At 35.2% G+C, this 18,863-nt stretch overlaps 1 protein-coding gene across 1 annotated transcript in view; it reads right to left on the bottom strand.

The window, feature by feature from the left end:
* Window positions 1-1,971: 1,971 nt before the first annotated feature.
* Window positions 1,972-18,863, bottom strand: part of Zw10 (zw10 kinetochore protein) — a 36,951-nt gene continuing 20,059 nt past the window's right edge. The window contains exons 10-16 of the mRNA XM_076843762.2: window positions 14,798-15,036; window positions 11,609-11,680; window positions 9,793-9,962; window positions 8,598-8,728; window positions 7,967-8,098; window positions 6,979-7,181; window positions 1,972-4,331 (exon numbers count right to left, since the gene is read on the bottom strand). Of these exons, the coding sequence (XP_076699877.2) occupies window positions 4,211-4,331; window positions 6,979-7,181; window positions 7,967-8,098; window positions 8,598-8,728; window positions 9,793-9,962; window positions 11,609-11,680; window positions 14,798-15,036 (1,068 nt within the window). The 3' untranslated portion in view covers window positions 1,972-4,210. The remainder of the gene's footprint in view (window positions 4,332-6,978; window positions 7,182-7,966; window positions 8,099-8,597; window positions 8,729-9,792; window positions 9,963-11,608; window positions 11,681-14,797; window positions 15,037-18,863) is intronic.

Here is an 18,863-nt window from a genome sequence, read left to right as displayed (position 1 = left end):
ACATAGTTTTTTCTAAAAGTACAGTTGTACAGCTGCAGATGGAAACCAGCAATAAATTCTATAACAAAAATCAAACCCCACAATCTCAAAAAAAAAAAAAAAATCTTAACAGGCCATTCATAAGCAAAACTGTAAAAATAGTTTCAATATGGAAAAAATAATATCAGGGAGGTCAAAACCTAGAATGTGCTGATATTTATAAAAAACATTATTTCAAGAAACTTTATGAGGGGAAGGGATTTGATCAGTGAGGGGGAAAAAAGGGAAAAGAAAAGGATTAACTGAAGCAAATAATTGGGGAAGAGGTCAGTTGTTATTAAGGTATATAATAATTAATACTCAATATTCAGGGAATGGGAATGGAATTGATATAGGGTAAGCCTGAGGGAGAACTGGGAAAGAAAGGGATACAGGAAGCTCCTGGGTACAGAAGTGAGAAGAAACACCAGAAATAATAATAAACAAAGTTCACAGACTACAGAATGAGCTCAAGTTTGAAATACACTATATGGCACTTGCTTCCGTGATCGAATGTGTTTACTTCTCTCCCCTCTTACCTCCTACTCACTCCCTTACTCTCCACTATTCTGAGCTCACAAGTATACCACCCATCTTAAAGCCTTTGCAAGGCAGGCTTAATTGTCTCCAACATCCACATGGCTAGCTAACCTTCTCAAGATGGTACACTGACTCATCATACTATTTAGAATTGCCACTCGCTCCTGCTCCTTCTCAGAGCTCCTAATCCTCAATCACCCCTACAGGTGCTTCGCACCCCCCCCCCAGCACTTACTACCTTTAAATATAGTATTTAATTTAAATTTTGTGTTTATAATTTGTCTTTCACTAGAATTTAAACTATAATAGGGGAAAGAAATTTCTGTTTTGGGCTTGTTATTGTCATCCAGTTCTTAGAACAGTGCCTGCCACCCAATAAATATTAAGTGAAATGAATATACAAAGTCTTAAGCCTGTGGCACAGGAGGACATTGGTATTTCTGGCCTTGGTACTACTCTCTTCAATAGGTAAGACCCATTTACTCCTTCCCTACTCTCTGCGCTAAACAAAAAAACTAGGACACCTGATTTCTGAAGAGGAGTGAAGAACTTAAACATAGCTCATCAGAATTATTGCCCTCCTCCCCAACCTCTAGGCAGAGATTTCATAACTTGATTTGGAGACATCTAATGCTATTTCTAGTCATAGCTTGTGATATCACAAAATTCTTAACCAAACTTCTCCCAACAAAGTGAGGGATTTATCTAAATCATACAATAATTGAAATTCTCAAGCTGGGGCTTTGCAATTTTTAGGAATTTTTAGGCTTTGGCAAAATGCATATTTTTAGGAGACAATTATTACAAAACAAAGGTTCAGAATCAGTATTAGGAAGAATATAGGCATCAAAACAACACACAATTCAGAAAGATCATTTTATATCAAGACTTTCTACACAAGAAGTAATGGCCAACAAGCTTACCTTCCTGCATTTCTGGCTATCTCCCATCACTAAGAAGTCACTACTATACACATCATCATTTATCCCTAGCACACACACACAAAAAAAAAGGCATGGAGCTTGGACAAAATACTTCTTTGGACCAGATTTTTATGATCACAAAAATACTCTAAGGTGTGCATCTGTATATTTGTGTGCCACTTAGTACTTTCAGAAGATAAAATCTTGGGAAATCAGATGATAGAATGAAATGCCACAAAAAAGCTAAGAATCACCTCCTTAAGTGATAATTATTAGCAAGCATGGCAAAGGGATTATCCATCTCTCCTTAAATGTTAATCAAAGAAAACAGTTTGAGCTATCCCAAATGATTGTTCAGCAACATACTGAAGCTTACAGTATAAATGCTGCTCAGAGTCAAATGACCTTTCAAGAGCTGACCAAGACCAAAATATAAACTGAGGGTAAAATGGACAGGTTCTCTAGCTTCTGTTTCCACAGACCAGGCCTACATGCCTTGTGATACTTTCAGGCCTGAGGAAAGAGTGCCATCTGCAGGATCTCTGTTTCAAAAATTACTGGTCAGGTGACCAATTCAGCATTCATAGAGAAACAAGAACCACTATCAAATCCCCTCATGGATTTGGTTGTTTGCAGACTTGCCTTTTCAACAATTCTTTTTATTGCAATCTTGAGATACCTTTTTATGAATTTCATTTCTTAGTCACTTGTACAATTCTGACTGCTCTTAAAAAGAGGTTTCTTCTACTTGCCCCATAGATCCACTAAGTAAATTAAGACTCTTACAATTCCCTAACTCCCATAATCGACACACTTTTTCTAAAAGGTTCTCTCCCATTCCAACTCAGGTTTCCAATCAGAACAAGTACCCTCAAGGACCCCGTAAGAGCTGCCAAACCCAGCTCCCATATGTTCAATCAGATAATCTGTCCCTAATCAGAATGAACATCATCTTAATCATCAGCTATTAGCTGTCTCGGCCAGAAAACAGATGAAGTCTACTTGCTCTGCACCATGCTCATAGACTATTCATCAGAGGAAACAGTTCCAAGATTGAGCCTACGTGGCCCAAGAACTTTAGTAATGCAGTTTTCCATGTTGCTGGGAGGAGGAAAGGAGAATAGCGTATAAGAGATCCCACCCCCAAATTGTTGTACCTGTCAAACAATAGGAATAGCATCTATGAACAAAAGAAATCTGTTGTTTTGTGTAACTTCTTTGTGATACATTTATTTCAGTTCTGCCCTTAGTTCACCACTCCCAAAAATGTGGAGAAGAGAATGCTACCTGAAATTGTGTGAATTTTCACAAAAACAGACATTTTTGTTTAAAATAGCCCCTTCTTCCTCTCTTAAGAAAGCCCACTTCTTTGTTCTCAAAAAACTGAAGCTGGTTCAGACCATTTTTTGTCTGTGAGTGCTCAGAGTAGGACCTGCAGAGTATAGACAAATAGCTTGTTGTTAACCCAGCTGCGTTCTATCATAAGAAATCTAGACTTCTTTGTTTAGTTCTTCTATGATCCTTAAATGGGAAAAGAAAAACCAAGCAACCAGAATGACTTGATTAAAGATCTTGGCTGAATCAGAACTAAGTACAAGAAGGAGAAGGCAAAAGGAAAGACAATATATGTTTTTGGGCAAGGAGATTAGAAGACTGAGGACAAAGAAATCAGGCCAATTATATTGGGAATGTCCTTCAGACAGAAGCTGCCTCAAAAACATGTAAAGATCACACCCCTATTTCAGGAGGGGAAACTATTATTTAGTACCAAGAGATATAATCCAGTGTCCTAGAGAGATCCGGGATAACACCTTAAACATAATACATACTGACAGTGGAAACAAAGACTTAAAACAAAAATTGAGCTGACAAATCAGCTATGTCCACCAAATAAAGGATTAGGCTATAAAGCCCAGCATGGGCATCTCACAGCATGTACATTCCAAAGGAACATGGGCAATGTAAAACCTTTGACATTTGCTAAGGTCCAGAAACAGTAGAGTGTCAGAATGAGGCTGATGGAGGACCTAATAAGAAAATAAAAGTCAGTTGAAACAGCAAAACTTTCCAAAACTTAAAGTCCTAAGGGACTTAGGAATTCTGAAAAAGTGTCAGATAGTATTACAAAGAAAGGAGATGACAAGTCAGTACATCTGTGAGGGTCATATACGTCAATTTTTTAAAAGTACAGAAGAAAACTTTGTCTCTTTTCTCAAAGCCCCCTTGTTATCAAAGACACTCACCCTTTAACTCTGAAAGATATTATTTACTAGAAAGAAATATTATAGGAGGTCTCCCAATTCCTGCAAAACCAAATATGATATCCCTATCCACCCCCCCCGCCAAAAAAAAATTCTCTCATAAATTCTTCATTCTACATCTTGGATTCTCTTGGATTCCTTTTTCCAAAATCAGGGCCTAAAATTACAATGTATACAGCTCCCAGAGAGTCCTGGAATCAGCATAAATACTGCCCCACTGTTTCTTATTTATCAAAGGAGAATGCCTAGAAAGTCAATGAATTGAGATGCTTCACTTGACATCTTAATATTCAGTTTTTCAACAAAGTCTCATACAGGCCAGGAGGTAGGACATCCTTATATAAAGTCAAGCTTCCATGAAATTCTGGTTCACCAAAACCAAAGGGTGATCCCAAGAAGTCTTGTGGAGTAACTACACCAAAGAAGGAATCCACATAGTCAAGTTATGGCTTTCTCAGGAAGATCGAGCTACTTAATCTTAGCAAGGGCAGCGGCTCTTCTTTCTGTGTTCTGGAACAAGGCACGAATTAAAGCTTTTACTTCACTGGAAGAGAATGCAGTTGCCAGCGGCCCTTTTCCATCTGCCCACCTGCAAAACAGAAAGAATTTTGTCTTTGAAGTGTAATAATTTTAAATTTTATTTCATCCAAATGTTTGTTTTACATGGAAATAAAATAAATTCTAGGTATCCTTTCTCTTCTTTACAGATTTACCCATCAATACCTTAGATGTTTTGCTCATTGGCTGCATCTGTTATCAGTACAGCTGGATAAAGAAACCAAGAGATAAAGACATGACTATTAGCTCTTTTATTCACTAAGCCTCCTCTGAACTTGATAATTATAACCATATTCTCTCAGGCCTTGGACTCTATTTACTTAAAGTGAACAACAGAGAAAACCTGTTTCAAATAAAAAAATATTGGTATTAAAAATATAAAAAGAATTCCCATGAATCAATAATGAAAAAACAACATAATAGAATAAAGGACAAAAAATATGAAGAGGCATTTTACAATACAAGAGATATAAATTACCAAGAAAAAGATACTTAATCTCATTAGTATTTAGAAAAATTAAAATGACAATGAGCTATTATTTTACATTTGATTATCAAATCTGCTAATTCCAAATACTGGGGAAATGTGAAGAAACAGGATATATAACTATGAAATATGTGTACCACAGGATATATGGTGCAGCAATAAAAATAAAGTGTAGCTATGTATGCCATTATGAATATATCTCAAAGACATGATATTGAACAAAAGGAGTAAGTTAAAAAGGATTCCACTTATATAAAGTTCAAAAGCTGACAAGTCTAATCTTTTTTATTGTTAAGACTATGTGTAAATGTAAAACTATAAAGAAAGGCAAGGGAATTATATAAAATTTAAGTGAGCAGTTACCTCTTGATGAAAAGCATTTGGAGAAGGACACATAGGGGTTTTCAAAGATACCATTTATATTTTTCTTTAGTTATGTAATAAACATATTAATATTTATTCTTTTTATTTAAACTGTGAAAATAATTATCCATGCTATATTACTTCATATGTATATTTTACAATTAAAATGTTTAAATTATACATGAACTAAAGGTGGGTGTTGTGTGTATGTGTGTGTTGGTAAAAAAAGTTCCAATTAGTTACCAGCCTTACATTTACTGAACTCTCTAGGAAGGAAAAAAAAAAATCTACCTAAACAGAAAAAAGAAGTTGAGATGTACCAGTACTATAGTTTTTCGCATTAACAGGGAACTAATGATTATTCTTAGGCTGCAAGAAAGCCATTTAAAAGCAGCAAAAAGAAAAATTCCACTGCTCTCTGGAGCATATTGCCTAAAGACATTTTTCTTACCCATTAAGGGTTTATAAATAAACATATTAAAACTTTGTAATAAATGTAATTAAAAGTATCCTGATATGATTTTTTTTTCCTAGTAGAAATCTCATTTATGTTATTTTAGAATGGATAATATGTGCTGCAAACTACTCAGACTCATCTAGGATAACTGGTCTAATATATCTGGATATCTGCAGTAAATCAAGCTAAAGTAGACAGAAAAGTGACTACAGAGTTGGAGATGGATAACCTTATGTCCTCTAAGGGAATTCTTTATGCAAGGTATACTTATTCATGAATCACTACCATCAACACAAAACCATTAATGCATGTATAACTAAGTCACCAAGTACAAATACTTGGGGTCCTTCATCTATCACTATTTTGCATAAGAAATACAGTTTATCACCATTTAAGTAGAGATGTCCTAGTTCTATACAAAGAAAACAAAATATTCTGTAAGTATCATGCTCTCTGTACATGATATAATGTTACATACATTAATGGGGCATAGCCACATTAATCAATAGTGTTGGGCAAAAACATCATTCACTATATTTAAGAAAAGAATCCATTCCAGCATATAGCACTTAACCTCTAAAACTATTTACCCACTGCAGAAAAACAACTGGTGAATCAAAAAGTGGTTTGATGCTGCATATTTCTTAGTTATACATGGACACAATATTCTTTATTTTGTTTATTTATTTTTATGTAGTGCTGAGGATCAAACCCAGTGCCTCACATGTGCGAGGCAAGAGTTCTGCCACTGAGCCACAACCCCAGCTCTGATGCTGAATATTAAAGACATAAAAGTAATTTCTCTATTCGTATACCAAAATCATTATATCCACTGTTGATCAAAGTGAATGAAAATTTCCGTTCAGGAGCCCAACAGAGTGGCACATGCCTATAATCCCAGAAGCTCAGGAGGCTGAAGCAGAAGAATCCCAAATTCAAAGCCAGCTTCAGCAACTTGGTGAGGCCTTAAGCAACTCAGCAAGACTCTGTCTCTAATTAAAATATTAAAAAGAGCTAGGAATGTGGCCCAGTGGTTAAGTACCCTGAGTTCAATTCCCAGTACCCCCCCAAAAAATATTCCATTCAGGTATAAAAAAGTTGTACTTATTATAAATACCAGATCATTTGTATTGCAAGCCAAAACCACGTTCATGATCCAAATAATATAAATGAGAAGTGTTTATATTTTATCAAATATGAGAAAGTAGTAATAAGATCTACATGATGATAGCCCATAAAAAGGCCTCAACTACTGAAACTTTTTCCTGAATAATAATAAGATACAAAGAAAAGCACTGCTATCACTGGTGGCACTATTATTCTTTTGTGGCTGTGAAGATATACACGCCTCTATAGAAGGGTTACACGCACCGATCTCCAATTTCTTGCAAGCTAGCTTGTAGCATCATCATCAGTTCTTTGAAAGGCATCCATTTTGACACATAGATGGGAACCTCTTCTTGATATTTCTTGTTCTTGCTTTCTTCAGACAGAGGTGCAAATACTTGGGGTCCTTCATCTATCACTGTTTTGCATAAGGAATACAATCTATCACCATCTTCAGTAGAGATGTCCTAGTTTTGCATAAAGGGAACATAACAGAATTTGAACAATTCAGTAGTAGGGAAAGGGCAGAGCTATCTTCATTACAGGCTGTTCAGGTGGGCCACCTATAGCAATGTGCTTTCTACCCCATTTAATACACCTTACTAGATACTAGATTCCTTCAACTCTCTGAAAATATTCATGTAACTAGAATGACACAAAACACGTTTCAACAGATTGTCAGTAATTCAGTTTGCCTACATGAAAGAGTTCACTTCTCTAGGAAAAAGTAGCATAGCATCTTGCAAAGCAGGGGATTTATTACAAATGAGGATTTTGTGAGTCTATGCTTTAGAGGCTTCAGCTGGCCAAGACCAGGCAATTTTCCTTATAGGATCATACATAAAATCCCAACTGCAACATTTTCCAAAAAAAGTGCTATCTGCATAAGACTTTATTCACTTTACTAAATGATGGTATTAACTTGCAAATGCCATACAATACATCTTGGGACTACTGCCCAGTTTCTTATTTCCTCACTCATAATTTGCAGATGCTAGACTTGAGAAGCAGTACAATCTTAGTTTCTTGTCTAGGTATAAAAGAGATTACCAAGTCTCCAGCAAAACATAATTAAGACAAAACTGAAAAAAGATAACGGCATGAGTCACATATGAAACATGAACAATTTTTTCCACCATAAGTGTTGATTAAAAATGAGATTTCAACATCACTTTTTTAATAGTCACAATTTAATAGTCACATTAGCATTGCATCTCAATTTATATCTGGGGAGGCATATAATGTCCCTTACCTCAAGGGCAGTGATTCTGCTAATGATCTCAGAAATTGCCGTATTTAGTAAAGTCCCCATAGCCTTGCAATATATATTCACTGGCAGGATATCTTGCCACACAGTTCCAAGTCTCTTTAGTTGGTGCAGTACCTGTCAGAAGAATAGAGCTATTTACATAGGAGAGAGATAGTTGCAACTCACATTTTCCAGATTTACATTTATAATTAACGTGTTTCTGGGGAAAGAGGTATATGCAAAGGTGAGGTAATAATATCTGCTTCTTGAATATTTAACCTTAATAATATCCCTGGTAGCTAAAACGTACCAGGATGGGAAAACTGCAGTAAAAAGATAAAGCACTTAAAAGAGGAGCATGGATAAAAGCCTATATTTCAAATTTCTCCAATAGAAGTTCATGAGTCAACTACAGACTTACTTAATTGTCAACTTAGTGTGTCAATGGAGAGATTAGCTTCCTGTTGTCTCGGTAGGGCAAAAGAATATTTTTAAACATAACTGTGAAAGGTATCTAGATTATCCAGTGGAGGTTATAGGAAATCAAGAAAGCTACTTGTTAGGTAAGGTACTCTGATGCTTAAAGGTATCTAAGGGTAGAGTACAAATTTCAGCGCTAGCAAGAGCCTCCCACCTGCCGGATTGCTTTACTTGCTGCAGAATAATTCTCTTCATCGTCCATGTTTGAAAAGTTCCTAGCACTTGACAATCTTTCCAGAAGTTCACCTTTCTGTGCCCGCATTTGGGCCAAAAAGCACTCTGTCCCTATGATAGGAAACCAAAACACAAAATTCTAAAAGATATATTTTTACACACTGCAGAAAGCCAGTAGAAAAGGAGAAACAAGCATAAACCATATATCTGTTCTATCCACATGAAAACAATTGCTAGGTAACATCACGAAACTGTCCTAATAATACTAGAAAAAAAATCACTAACACAGTTAGCCAAACCCACTCTTAGGAAAATAGATAAATCCTTCTCAATAGTTTGCCTAGAGTCTGAGTCAGCTAAAAAATATTACTTACATAGAAAAAGCTACTTATTATTGTGATATATCTATACCAGAGAAGGAAAAAGTCAAGAAGTGAAAAGCTAAGTGAACCATATAGATTCTCTGCTTTTCTCAGCCTATCATTATAGAAAACATATCAATTTAACCCACATTTCATTTCTTTTGACAATCGCAAGTAAAACTAAGGAAGATGTAAGGGGAGGGAGGCAAGGGAGAGCTATCTTTGGTTTTACAAAAAAATAAGCACTGGCATTAGTGAGCTATTACCAACAACTGTCATAGTATAAATCTTATTGTGTCATTCAACATAAATGATTTGGTGAATTCAATGCACATCAGCAATGAAGTCTGGAACTCTAATGTACCAGGAAATCATAAATCATGTCTTAAAAAAATAACGCTTCTAGAAAATCAAAAGGAAATCAGTAGAGGAAAGGGCCTAAGGGGAGGGAGGAGGGGAAAGAGGAGGGAAGAGAGGAGAAGAGGGAAGAGAGGAGGGGAGGGAGGAGAGGAGGGAGGAAGTCCTGAGGAGTATTGGCCAAATTACACTGTGTATTATACCCATGTACGAATAAGTAACAACAAATCTCATCCATATGTACAACTATGATACCCAAATTTTAAAAAAAGTAATGCTTCCATAAAGACTGCATTCATTTATAAAATTAAATAACCAGAAACATATACAAATTAAATGCCCTCCCGCTTTCAAAAACAGTGCAGGAACACCACCTAATTTCTAACCCCCTCATTTATAAATTACAAAGATACTAGGCTGAGAAGCTGCATAATCCAAATTTAAGGTATCAGTTACCAAGTCTTCTGAAGCCAGGTACAAGATCCACAAAAGTAGTAGTGCCATCACAAAGAATGGAGGCAAGGCGTAATCTGAACTGATGCCCCAGGGTCAGCAAGTGGTGAGCAATATACATACAGTTATTATGGTGAATAGCAGCCAACTGGGGAAGTTTTTGAAGGTTCTCCCTAGGCAATGAGGAAGGGTAGAAAACAAACCATCTATTATTAAAGTCAAGGTTGATGACAAGTCACTACTCCTCTAAAGCTGTCATGTCTCTATGCTTTAATAATTGTCTATTTTGTAGATGCTGAACATAACAAAATACAATCTCATCATTCCCACTCACATTCAGAGTTAGGTTGTTCTGCCTGTGTGACCTTATCCTATAAAACTATCCTAGTGATTAACAAACAAGAAAAATCGAGGGGATCAAAAGCTTACCTGAGTCAACTCTTTTACTGGAAACCTAGCAAAGGTATGCATACTGCTCTTAAAATTTAATTCTGGTAAATGTCTGTAACTACAGGTTTACTTCTCCTTTCTCAAATTCCTATTTCATTCATGTAATGAAACATTTAATATTTTTTAATTCACAAATTTTTAAAGCCACCTAGAGATTAGAGTCACATGGGAAATAAAGTTAAGCCAGGTGCGGTAGCACACACCTACAATCCCAGAGCTTGGGAGGCTGAGGCAGGAAGATCATGAGTTCACAGCCAACCTGAGCAGCGGTGAAGTGCTAAGCAACTCAGTGAGACGCTGTCTCTAAATAAAATACAAAATAGGGCTGAGTATATTAAAAAAGCTCAGTGGTGGAGTGACCCAGAGTTCATTCTTTAAAAAAAAAAAAGAATGCTTTAAAAAAATTTTTCAAATAATAAGGGGAGAGAGGCGAAAGCAAAGTCCTTGGCTATGAAACAGCTTTCTTGACATTATTAAAAACATTTATAAAAAACATTCAAACTATTTCATTTAAATAACAGAACTTCTGAAGGCTTACAGTTGAGTAACCTTTCAGAACATAAAAGAAACCTTTAAAGCCCAAGACATTAAGTGAATAAATACAGCCTAAGATGCTACAGAGAGTGGCTAATCATACTTCACAATTAAAAAGCACTCCCTTGGGGCTGGGGTTGTGGCTCGGTGGTAGAGCGCTCACCTAGCATGTCGAGGCCTTGGGTTTGATCCTCAGCACCACATAAAAATAAGTAAATTAAATAAAGGTATTGTATCCAACTACACCTAAAAAATAAATATTGAAAACAAAATTCTCTTGTATCTTATGTCCGCAAAACTATGAATGCCAAGGGAAAATGTAGTATGTTTACTGGATAGCACTGTGAAATATTGACCTTTCTGGGTTTTTCTGGCATTGAGAATTGAACCCATCCTGAGCCATATCCCTAGCCCTTTCTATTTTTTATTCTGAGACAAGGTCTCACTAAGTTGCTTAGGATCTTGCTAAGCTGCTGAGGTTGGCCTCAAATTTGTGATCCTCTTGCCTCCTCCTCCCAAGTGAGAGTACAGGCATGTGCTACCACATCCAGCATCTTTCTGTTTTTCAACCAAGATAAGTAAGGCAATTCTTAAAATGTGTAGGCATTAAAACAGGCAACACTCTTTTGAGTTTTTAAATTTGCATTATTTACTGTAAGATTCTGTACCCTTATTAATAGTAAATATCTAAGTCCTTTAAAATGGTTCACTGCATTTTATTGTAAATTTCAGTAACCAAAATATCTTTGGTGAAAATATTAAAATAGTAGTTTTAAATAAATAAATATTTTAGACATACAACTATTATACAGAACTGAGATAAAGTAGTACTTACTTATGATATGTTGGTACAACATCATGGAACAAATGAAAGATATTCCTCACTGAGTAGAAAAGTTGGACAGCACTAAAAGGAAAATTAAAATTTAAGAGATATACATAAGGATATACTATAAATGAGAAGAAAATTTCAAACTAAGTACACTTCTAGTGAAGGTCATCAATTAAAAGTACAGTTGCAGGGAAAATCTGCCTTGATCATTGCTGGAAAACACCACTCATCTAGATGGAAATATATTCTCAACCAGTATTTACTAACTAAATTGGAATTCTAAAAACTTGGATATATTAATAGTCTTTAGAACAGTAGCATTCAACCCAGAGCCTCTTTTCCATTTATCATTTTGTGTTCTGCAAGTACCCAGAGCATCCTTTTAGTTACAAATGAAGCTAAGCCTCAGGCAAATGTCACCTACTCACTGATACACACTGCAAAGGGCAAGGTATCAATAAAGGCACTCACTTGGTTCTTTTAGAATCAGCCTGACTTTCAGCTATCACTTTTTTCTCTTTCTTTCCCAATGCAGAGAAATAAATCAACATTTTCTAGGGATAGAATCTAGCCCTCAAGACTTTTTGCCCTTTAAATTTGGTCTTTAAAACACCTCAAAATATTAAAATGCATTTTAAAAGAGCAAATATAAAACTTGTAACACTTCTCTCTACACAAGAGTGTTTTAACCTATATACCTTGAATAACACAAAGGAATTCCACAAATATTTAGGAAAACAAGTCGTGGTTGCTATACTCCAAAACACCTTCACTACCAATTATCATGATAACTGACTAAATTCATTCATTTTTGCTATATATATCATCTGAGGTTTGACAATGTAGAAAGAAAGGTATTGTACAGTAGGTGGTTTTTGTTTTATTGGCACAATTATACATAGTAGTCTAATTCATTATACCACATTCCTATATGCATAATTTATATCAATAATAGATAATTCAATCAATAAATAAGAGATAATTTGATCAATCTCATTCCCCAGTACCTTCTCTTTCTCTCTATTCTTTCCTCCCCATCTGCTTGCTCTACTCTACTGATATCCCTTCTATTACTGTTATTTTAATTAGTGCATAATAATTATATATATAAATATAAATGGGATTCACTGTGGTATATTCATACATGAACATAGCATAATATGATAAATTTCCTTTCCCAGTTACTTCCCCTGGTCCTCCCTTTTTTACTCCCTCTCCACCCCTTTGTACTACTCTGTTCAGTGGTTTCCCCTTATTTTCATAAGACCTCTTTTTTATTCCTTTTCTCTAGCTTCCACTTTTGAGAAAAAATATTGACCCTTGACTTTCCAAGTCTGGCTTATTTCACTTAGCATGATATTTTCCACTTTCACCCATTTATCAGCAAATGACACAATTTCACTCTTCTTTATGGCTGGATACAATTCCACTGTGTATATAAACCATATATATATAAGAATATATATATCCTTATCCATTCATCTACTGATGGACACATAGGCTGGTTCTATAACTCAAGTATATAAACACTGGTATGAATGTATCATTGTTTTGGATAAATACTAAGGAAGACGTGGGATAGCTGGGTCATATGGTAGTTTCATTCCTAGTTTTTTTTTTAATTTTTTAATATTTATTTTTTAGTTTTTGCTGGACACAACATTTTTATTTTTATGTGGTGCTGAGGATCGGACCCAGCGCCCCACGCGTGCCAGGCAAACGCGCTACCACTTGAGCCACATCCCTAGCCCTCATTCCTAGTTTTTAAAGGAATCTCTGTACTGATTTCCAAAACAGTCAGACTAATTTGCAGTCCCTGTGTTTTTTTGTTTGTCCTATTAAAAACCATTTCTTTTAGTGGAATGAATGTCTATAAATATTCAGAATACAAAAATAGTGTTTTCTATCTGCTTTCTCAAAAATTTTAAAAAATATTGCCCTGCATCTCTACTTTCTGGCCTGATATATTTCAGGAGAAAGTCATGAAGAAATAGTTACTCCTGAACTTATTTATTTATTTATTTTTTAAATATTTTATTTTTAGTTGTAGCTGGACATAATACCTTTATTTTTATGTGGTGCTGGGGATAGAACCCAGGGCCTCACACATATTAGACAAGCACTCTACCACTAAGCCACAACCCCAGCCCTCTCCTGTGTTTATTTTGCCAAAAGAGTATATACTTCCTTTATAAGCAAGCATGCATTTTTACTTCCTACATGTAATTAAAACTAAAAGGACTCATGAGTAGGATTCATTAAAGCCATGGAAGTACCTTGGTAAACATGTTTTTTCTAGAGCAAAATAAAATAAAGGGGTAGGTTTTCATACAGAGATTATAAACTACAGATCAGAAAATATGATAGGATTATATTATTGTTTTTTTACTATGAGGACAAAAATTCAAAAAAAAAATGCTAAGTACAGATTCAAACTAAACAGGCTTTAGCCTTTTGTAAACCTGCTCTACAATCCACTTTGCCTATTCCCTATTTTTGTCTCAGTGGATTCTAGAAGAAAGAGCTTATTAAATAAAAAGATTCAGTACGAAGTGTAGAGTCGAGTCTAAGGTACCTTCAATACAATGTACATTAGAGGTTACCTTAGAAGGTGAAGCCAGATTTGAGGTGTGTACATTCTTTTTCTTTTACTTTGACCAACTAACGAATTATTAGTGCTTTAAAAATAAACATTTTAAATGTAAATTTAATTAGGACCTAAATTTCAAAAGGTAAAAAACTAAAGAGAGAAAGCTGGAACATATGGTACAACTATTACTATTACCTCCACCATCTGTAATATTCAACACTTGAGTACTAATCATTTCTAGGTAATATTCTAGGTTCTTCACATGTACTTTCTCATGTAAAATTATTTCATTTTCATCATAAAAAGTAAAAATTAAATATTACAGTGTTTTATTAAGTGATTAACAATTTTCAGTGTGAGATAAACTTATATGTCCATTTACATATGTGCATCTATTTTTATACTTTGTTCTAACATCTATATTACTATAAATAAAAGTTAGAGGCTAATATATATCTATGTGCTACACTGCGTCTTTTTAGAAAAAAATAAATAAATAATTTTAAAACCCCAAAGAATTCCAGCTAATATTCTTAATAAATGTCTATTCAGATAAGCATTAACCAAAGCAATGCTATTTTCAGACAACTTGGAATTCATACCATTGGTCACTACTGGTTGTTGCCTCTAATAAAGTCTGATAAGCAAGTTCCATTAACTTCTTCACAGATTCACTGATGCGACATGTAGGCAAAGAAAATGAATGCTGATCCAATGTATTTTCAGGTTCTAAATTCACTGCTTCATTGTACTCAGTTTTGGATACTTTTTGTACTAAAAGCTTGTTATCCTCATCAGGACTTGGTAAGTCTGGCACACTTATCTTAGAATCAGGAGTAATCTAAGATTAAAACAGAAATATAAAAAATGCATGTTTTCAGAATAATTCAAATGCAAGCACAAAGCAAAGAATAAGACATTGGTGACTTCCATGAAGATAAAGCTGTGGTTCTAAGGAATAATTAAAACATATCAATAGATAAGGCATTATTTTAACAACTGCTCAATCTTGGGTGACAGCTTGTGGTAAGAAATAAGCAATCCCTCTAACTACAAAATTCTTTATGGAAAAGTAAAACTGTGCAACTGTGCAACTGGCCCAAGACTTCATGTCTACAGGTCTACAAAGTTGAGTACAGTGGCATGGACCTGTAGTCCCAACTACTCAGAAGGCTGAGGCAGAAGGATCACTTAAACCCAGAAGTTCAAGATCAGCCTTTGCAACATAGATTCTGTCTCAAAAGGACAAAATTTTTTAATTAATTAATTAATTAAAAGAAAAATAAAACTAGATGCAGTCATGCATGGTATAATCCCAGTGACTCAAGAGGCTGAGGCAAGAAGATGATAAGACTGAGGACAGCACTGGCAACTTAGTGAGATTTTTGTCTCAAAAAATTTCAAAAAGGGGCTAGGGATGTAGCTTGGTGGTAGAGTATACCAGGGTTCAATCCCCAGTGCAAGAAGAAAGAAGGGAAAGAGGGGAAAGGAAGAAAAGAGAAGAAAAAAACCTTCAAAAATCATCTTTCAACCTGGGGATATAGTTCAGTTGGTAGAGTGCTTGCCTTGCATGCACAAGGCCCTGGGGTTCGTTCCCCAGCACCATTTAAAAAAAAAAAAATCATCTTTCTCAGACTAGATTCTGTGTTCCATTAACTACATTATGAGCACATATGTTAATTTAAGGAAAAACTAATTCAGATTACTGTATTCTACCCCTAAAAAACAAAACTCAAAATCAAAACTGAAGAAGCCTCCTTAACATTTACATGGAATGAGAATTACTAGACTTAGTTGGGACTAAACTGATGAAAGAAACTGAGGTTGAGAGTCTGGAGACAGTGATATCTTGGGGTGCTTTACCAGTTGAGCTACATCCCAACCCTTTTTATTTTTTGTTTTGAAGCAGGGTCTCACTAAGATGATTAAGGCCTCGAAAAGTTGCTGATGTTGGCCTTAAACTTACAATCCTCCTGCCTCAGCCTTCTGAGTCACTGGGATTACAGGTATTCACCACTGTGCCTAGTTTGAGACAGTGACAGTTTTTAATCTAACTTTCTGCAAAGTCATTTAATGTTTTTTTTTCAATTTTCTCACAAAATATACTAATAATGGCTTTCAAACCTTGCTTCTCAAAGACGCCTCAGGAACCAAAAACAAAAAAAAGAGGTAGAGAGAAATAAAGATATTAAGCAGGTAGAGGCAGGAAGTTTCCCAGTTCCACTGTAGGAATAGCAAGCAGCTCTCCTCTGCACATACTGGACCTGTTGGGAAATTTTCTTTTCTTTTTTTTTTTTTTAATTTTTTTTTTAGTTATAGATGGACACAATACTTTTATTCTTATTCGATTTATTTATTTTGAGTGTGGTGCTGAGGATCAAACCCAGTGCCTCATACTTGCAAGGCAAGGGCTCTGCCACTGAGCCACAATCCCAGCCCAGGAAATTTTCTGATAGAAAACAATCCAAGTTTAATAAAAATGTTTAAGTCAGCAAACCTGACTTCTAAATCCATAAAATGATATAATAATTTCCACTTCTGAGGGCTATTATCAAGCTTAAATGAGAATACATTGGGTGTGGTGAAGGAGGATCACAATTTCAAAGCCAGACTCAGCAATTTAGCGAGGCCCTAAGCAACTTAGGGAGACCCTGTCTCTAAATAAGATACAAAAAAAAAAGGGCTGGGGATGTGGCTCAGTGGTTAACCGCTCAGAGACCCAATCCACAATGCAAAAAAAAAAAGTCACTCCACAAAAAGGGCAAAGACTCAAAGATGAAATAATGTAAGAGCTAATACGGTTCTCTCAGGTCAAAATATAAAAATATCTTCAAAAATGAATTGTACTGGGCCAGGCGTGGTGGTGCATGGCCATAATCCTAGCAGCTCGGGAGGCTGAAACAGGAGGATCATGAGTTCAAAGCTAACCTCAGCAAAAGTGAGGTGCTAATAAGCAACTCAGTAAGACCCTGTCTCTAAATAAAATACAAAACATAGGGCTGGGGATGTGGATCATTGGTGGAGTGCCCCTGAGTTAGATCCCTAGTACCACCGCTGCCTCAAAAAAAAAAAAAAAAATGAATATACTGTTTTATGAATATTGTGCTTTTCATGACAGGCCAAAATTAGTCCTTGTCTTTCGTATTTTCCCTAAGGTTGTAAAGATGTACTAATTGATACATGAACTAATAGGAACACTGTGCCAATTTTGTAAAAATCTCAATGTTTGAATCATTTATTCAGTGATAGTATTTATCAGAAAGTATATCCAGCTTATTCAAAAAACCAAAGAGTATAAAGCCACAAAAGCAAAGAAAAGTAGTAAAACTTTCTGTTTGCATCTTCTGGTTAGAAAGGCCAAACTGAAATTATTGAGCTTCTTCATTAGACAGCCAAATGCAATATTACTCTGCCCCTTACTGATTTAGACTCAACAGCGGCACTTAATACCCTTCTTATAGCAACAAAGTGTATTAAGTTGAATGTTAGGATAATAATATTTACGTATGTGAACTGGGTCCTAATACTGATTCTTTAACTGCCTGAATTATTGTATGCCAATGATTCACTGGGAATATTCCCATATAATTTCAAAGTTGTTACATACCAAGGCAAAGCCTTAATTTGTACAGGCTTTAGCAAAGTGAGATTTCATTGCTTCTTGGATGATATTTAGTTTATATTTTGTTTAATATTATTTTCATAGGAAGCAAAATCTATGACTTACAAACCTAAATCATTTTTACATCAAAAAGCTACTCTGTCAGCATTAGAGTTATAAATAAATGTTATCTTTTGGGGAAAACAATCCAGTATTTAGCCATATGAGCTATGTTTATTATGAAGTTAATGTTCAACAGTTACTTTTGAATAATTTCTTCATCTTCTGTAATGCTATTCTAGTGGCAGAGCTCATTAATTCATATATGCCTGGATATCTTACAGTATTTGTGGCTTCCAGCTAGTTAGTTCTTTGGGATTTTAAGTCTTTTGGGAGTGGGGGGTTCAAGGGATTGATCTCAGAGGCATTCAACCACTGAGTCATATCCCCAGCCCCTTTTTTTCTTTTTTTCTTTTGGTATTTTATTTAGAGACAGAGGCTTATTGAGTTGCTTAGTGTCTCGCTTTTACTGAGGCTGGCTTTGAACTCAAGATCCTCCTGATTCAGACTCCCAAATCACTGGGATTATAGGTGTACACCACCATACCTGGCAAGATACTGATTTCTTAACCTAGGAATTCAAACACTGATCCTTTTGAGTGAAGAATTTGAAGTTTTTTTAAGACCTCTTTAGGAGCAGTCATCTCAAACTAATTATGAACTCCAAGCTCCCTTCCCAGGTAACTGTTGAAAGCAATGGCATCATAATACTCCCCTGGAATGGCTAGAAGTGATTATGATCTTTTGATTGGGAAAACTGTCACTTTAAAAAAAATTATACTGTTTGCCTGCTAGTCATGCATATCTTGAAATCATTTTGCTATGTTTATAATGAAGAATCTTCTTGGTAACAAATTATTAATTTTTTGAATACTACTAATTATTATCACTGCCACCTATTTCCTAAGCCCTTTTCTTGCTTTGTTTTTCTTCATGTTATATAACAACCAGCATTTTGTATATTTACTATTTGTCCCTTTTTAAGAAGTATGTTTCATTAAAGACTT

The sequence above is a fragment of the Callospermophilus lateralis genome, chromosome 2, assembly GCF_048772815.1.
Source record: "Callospermophilus lateralis isolate mCalLat2 chromosome 2, mCalLat2.hap1, whole genome shotgun sequence".
NCBI lineage: Eukaryota > Metazoa > Chordata > Mammalia > Rodentia > Sciuridae > Callospermophilus > Callospermophilus lateralis.
Note: the sequence above shows the minus strand (reverse complement) of the source record. Positions and strands in the feature narration are given on the sequence as shown.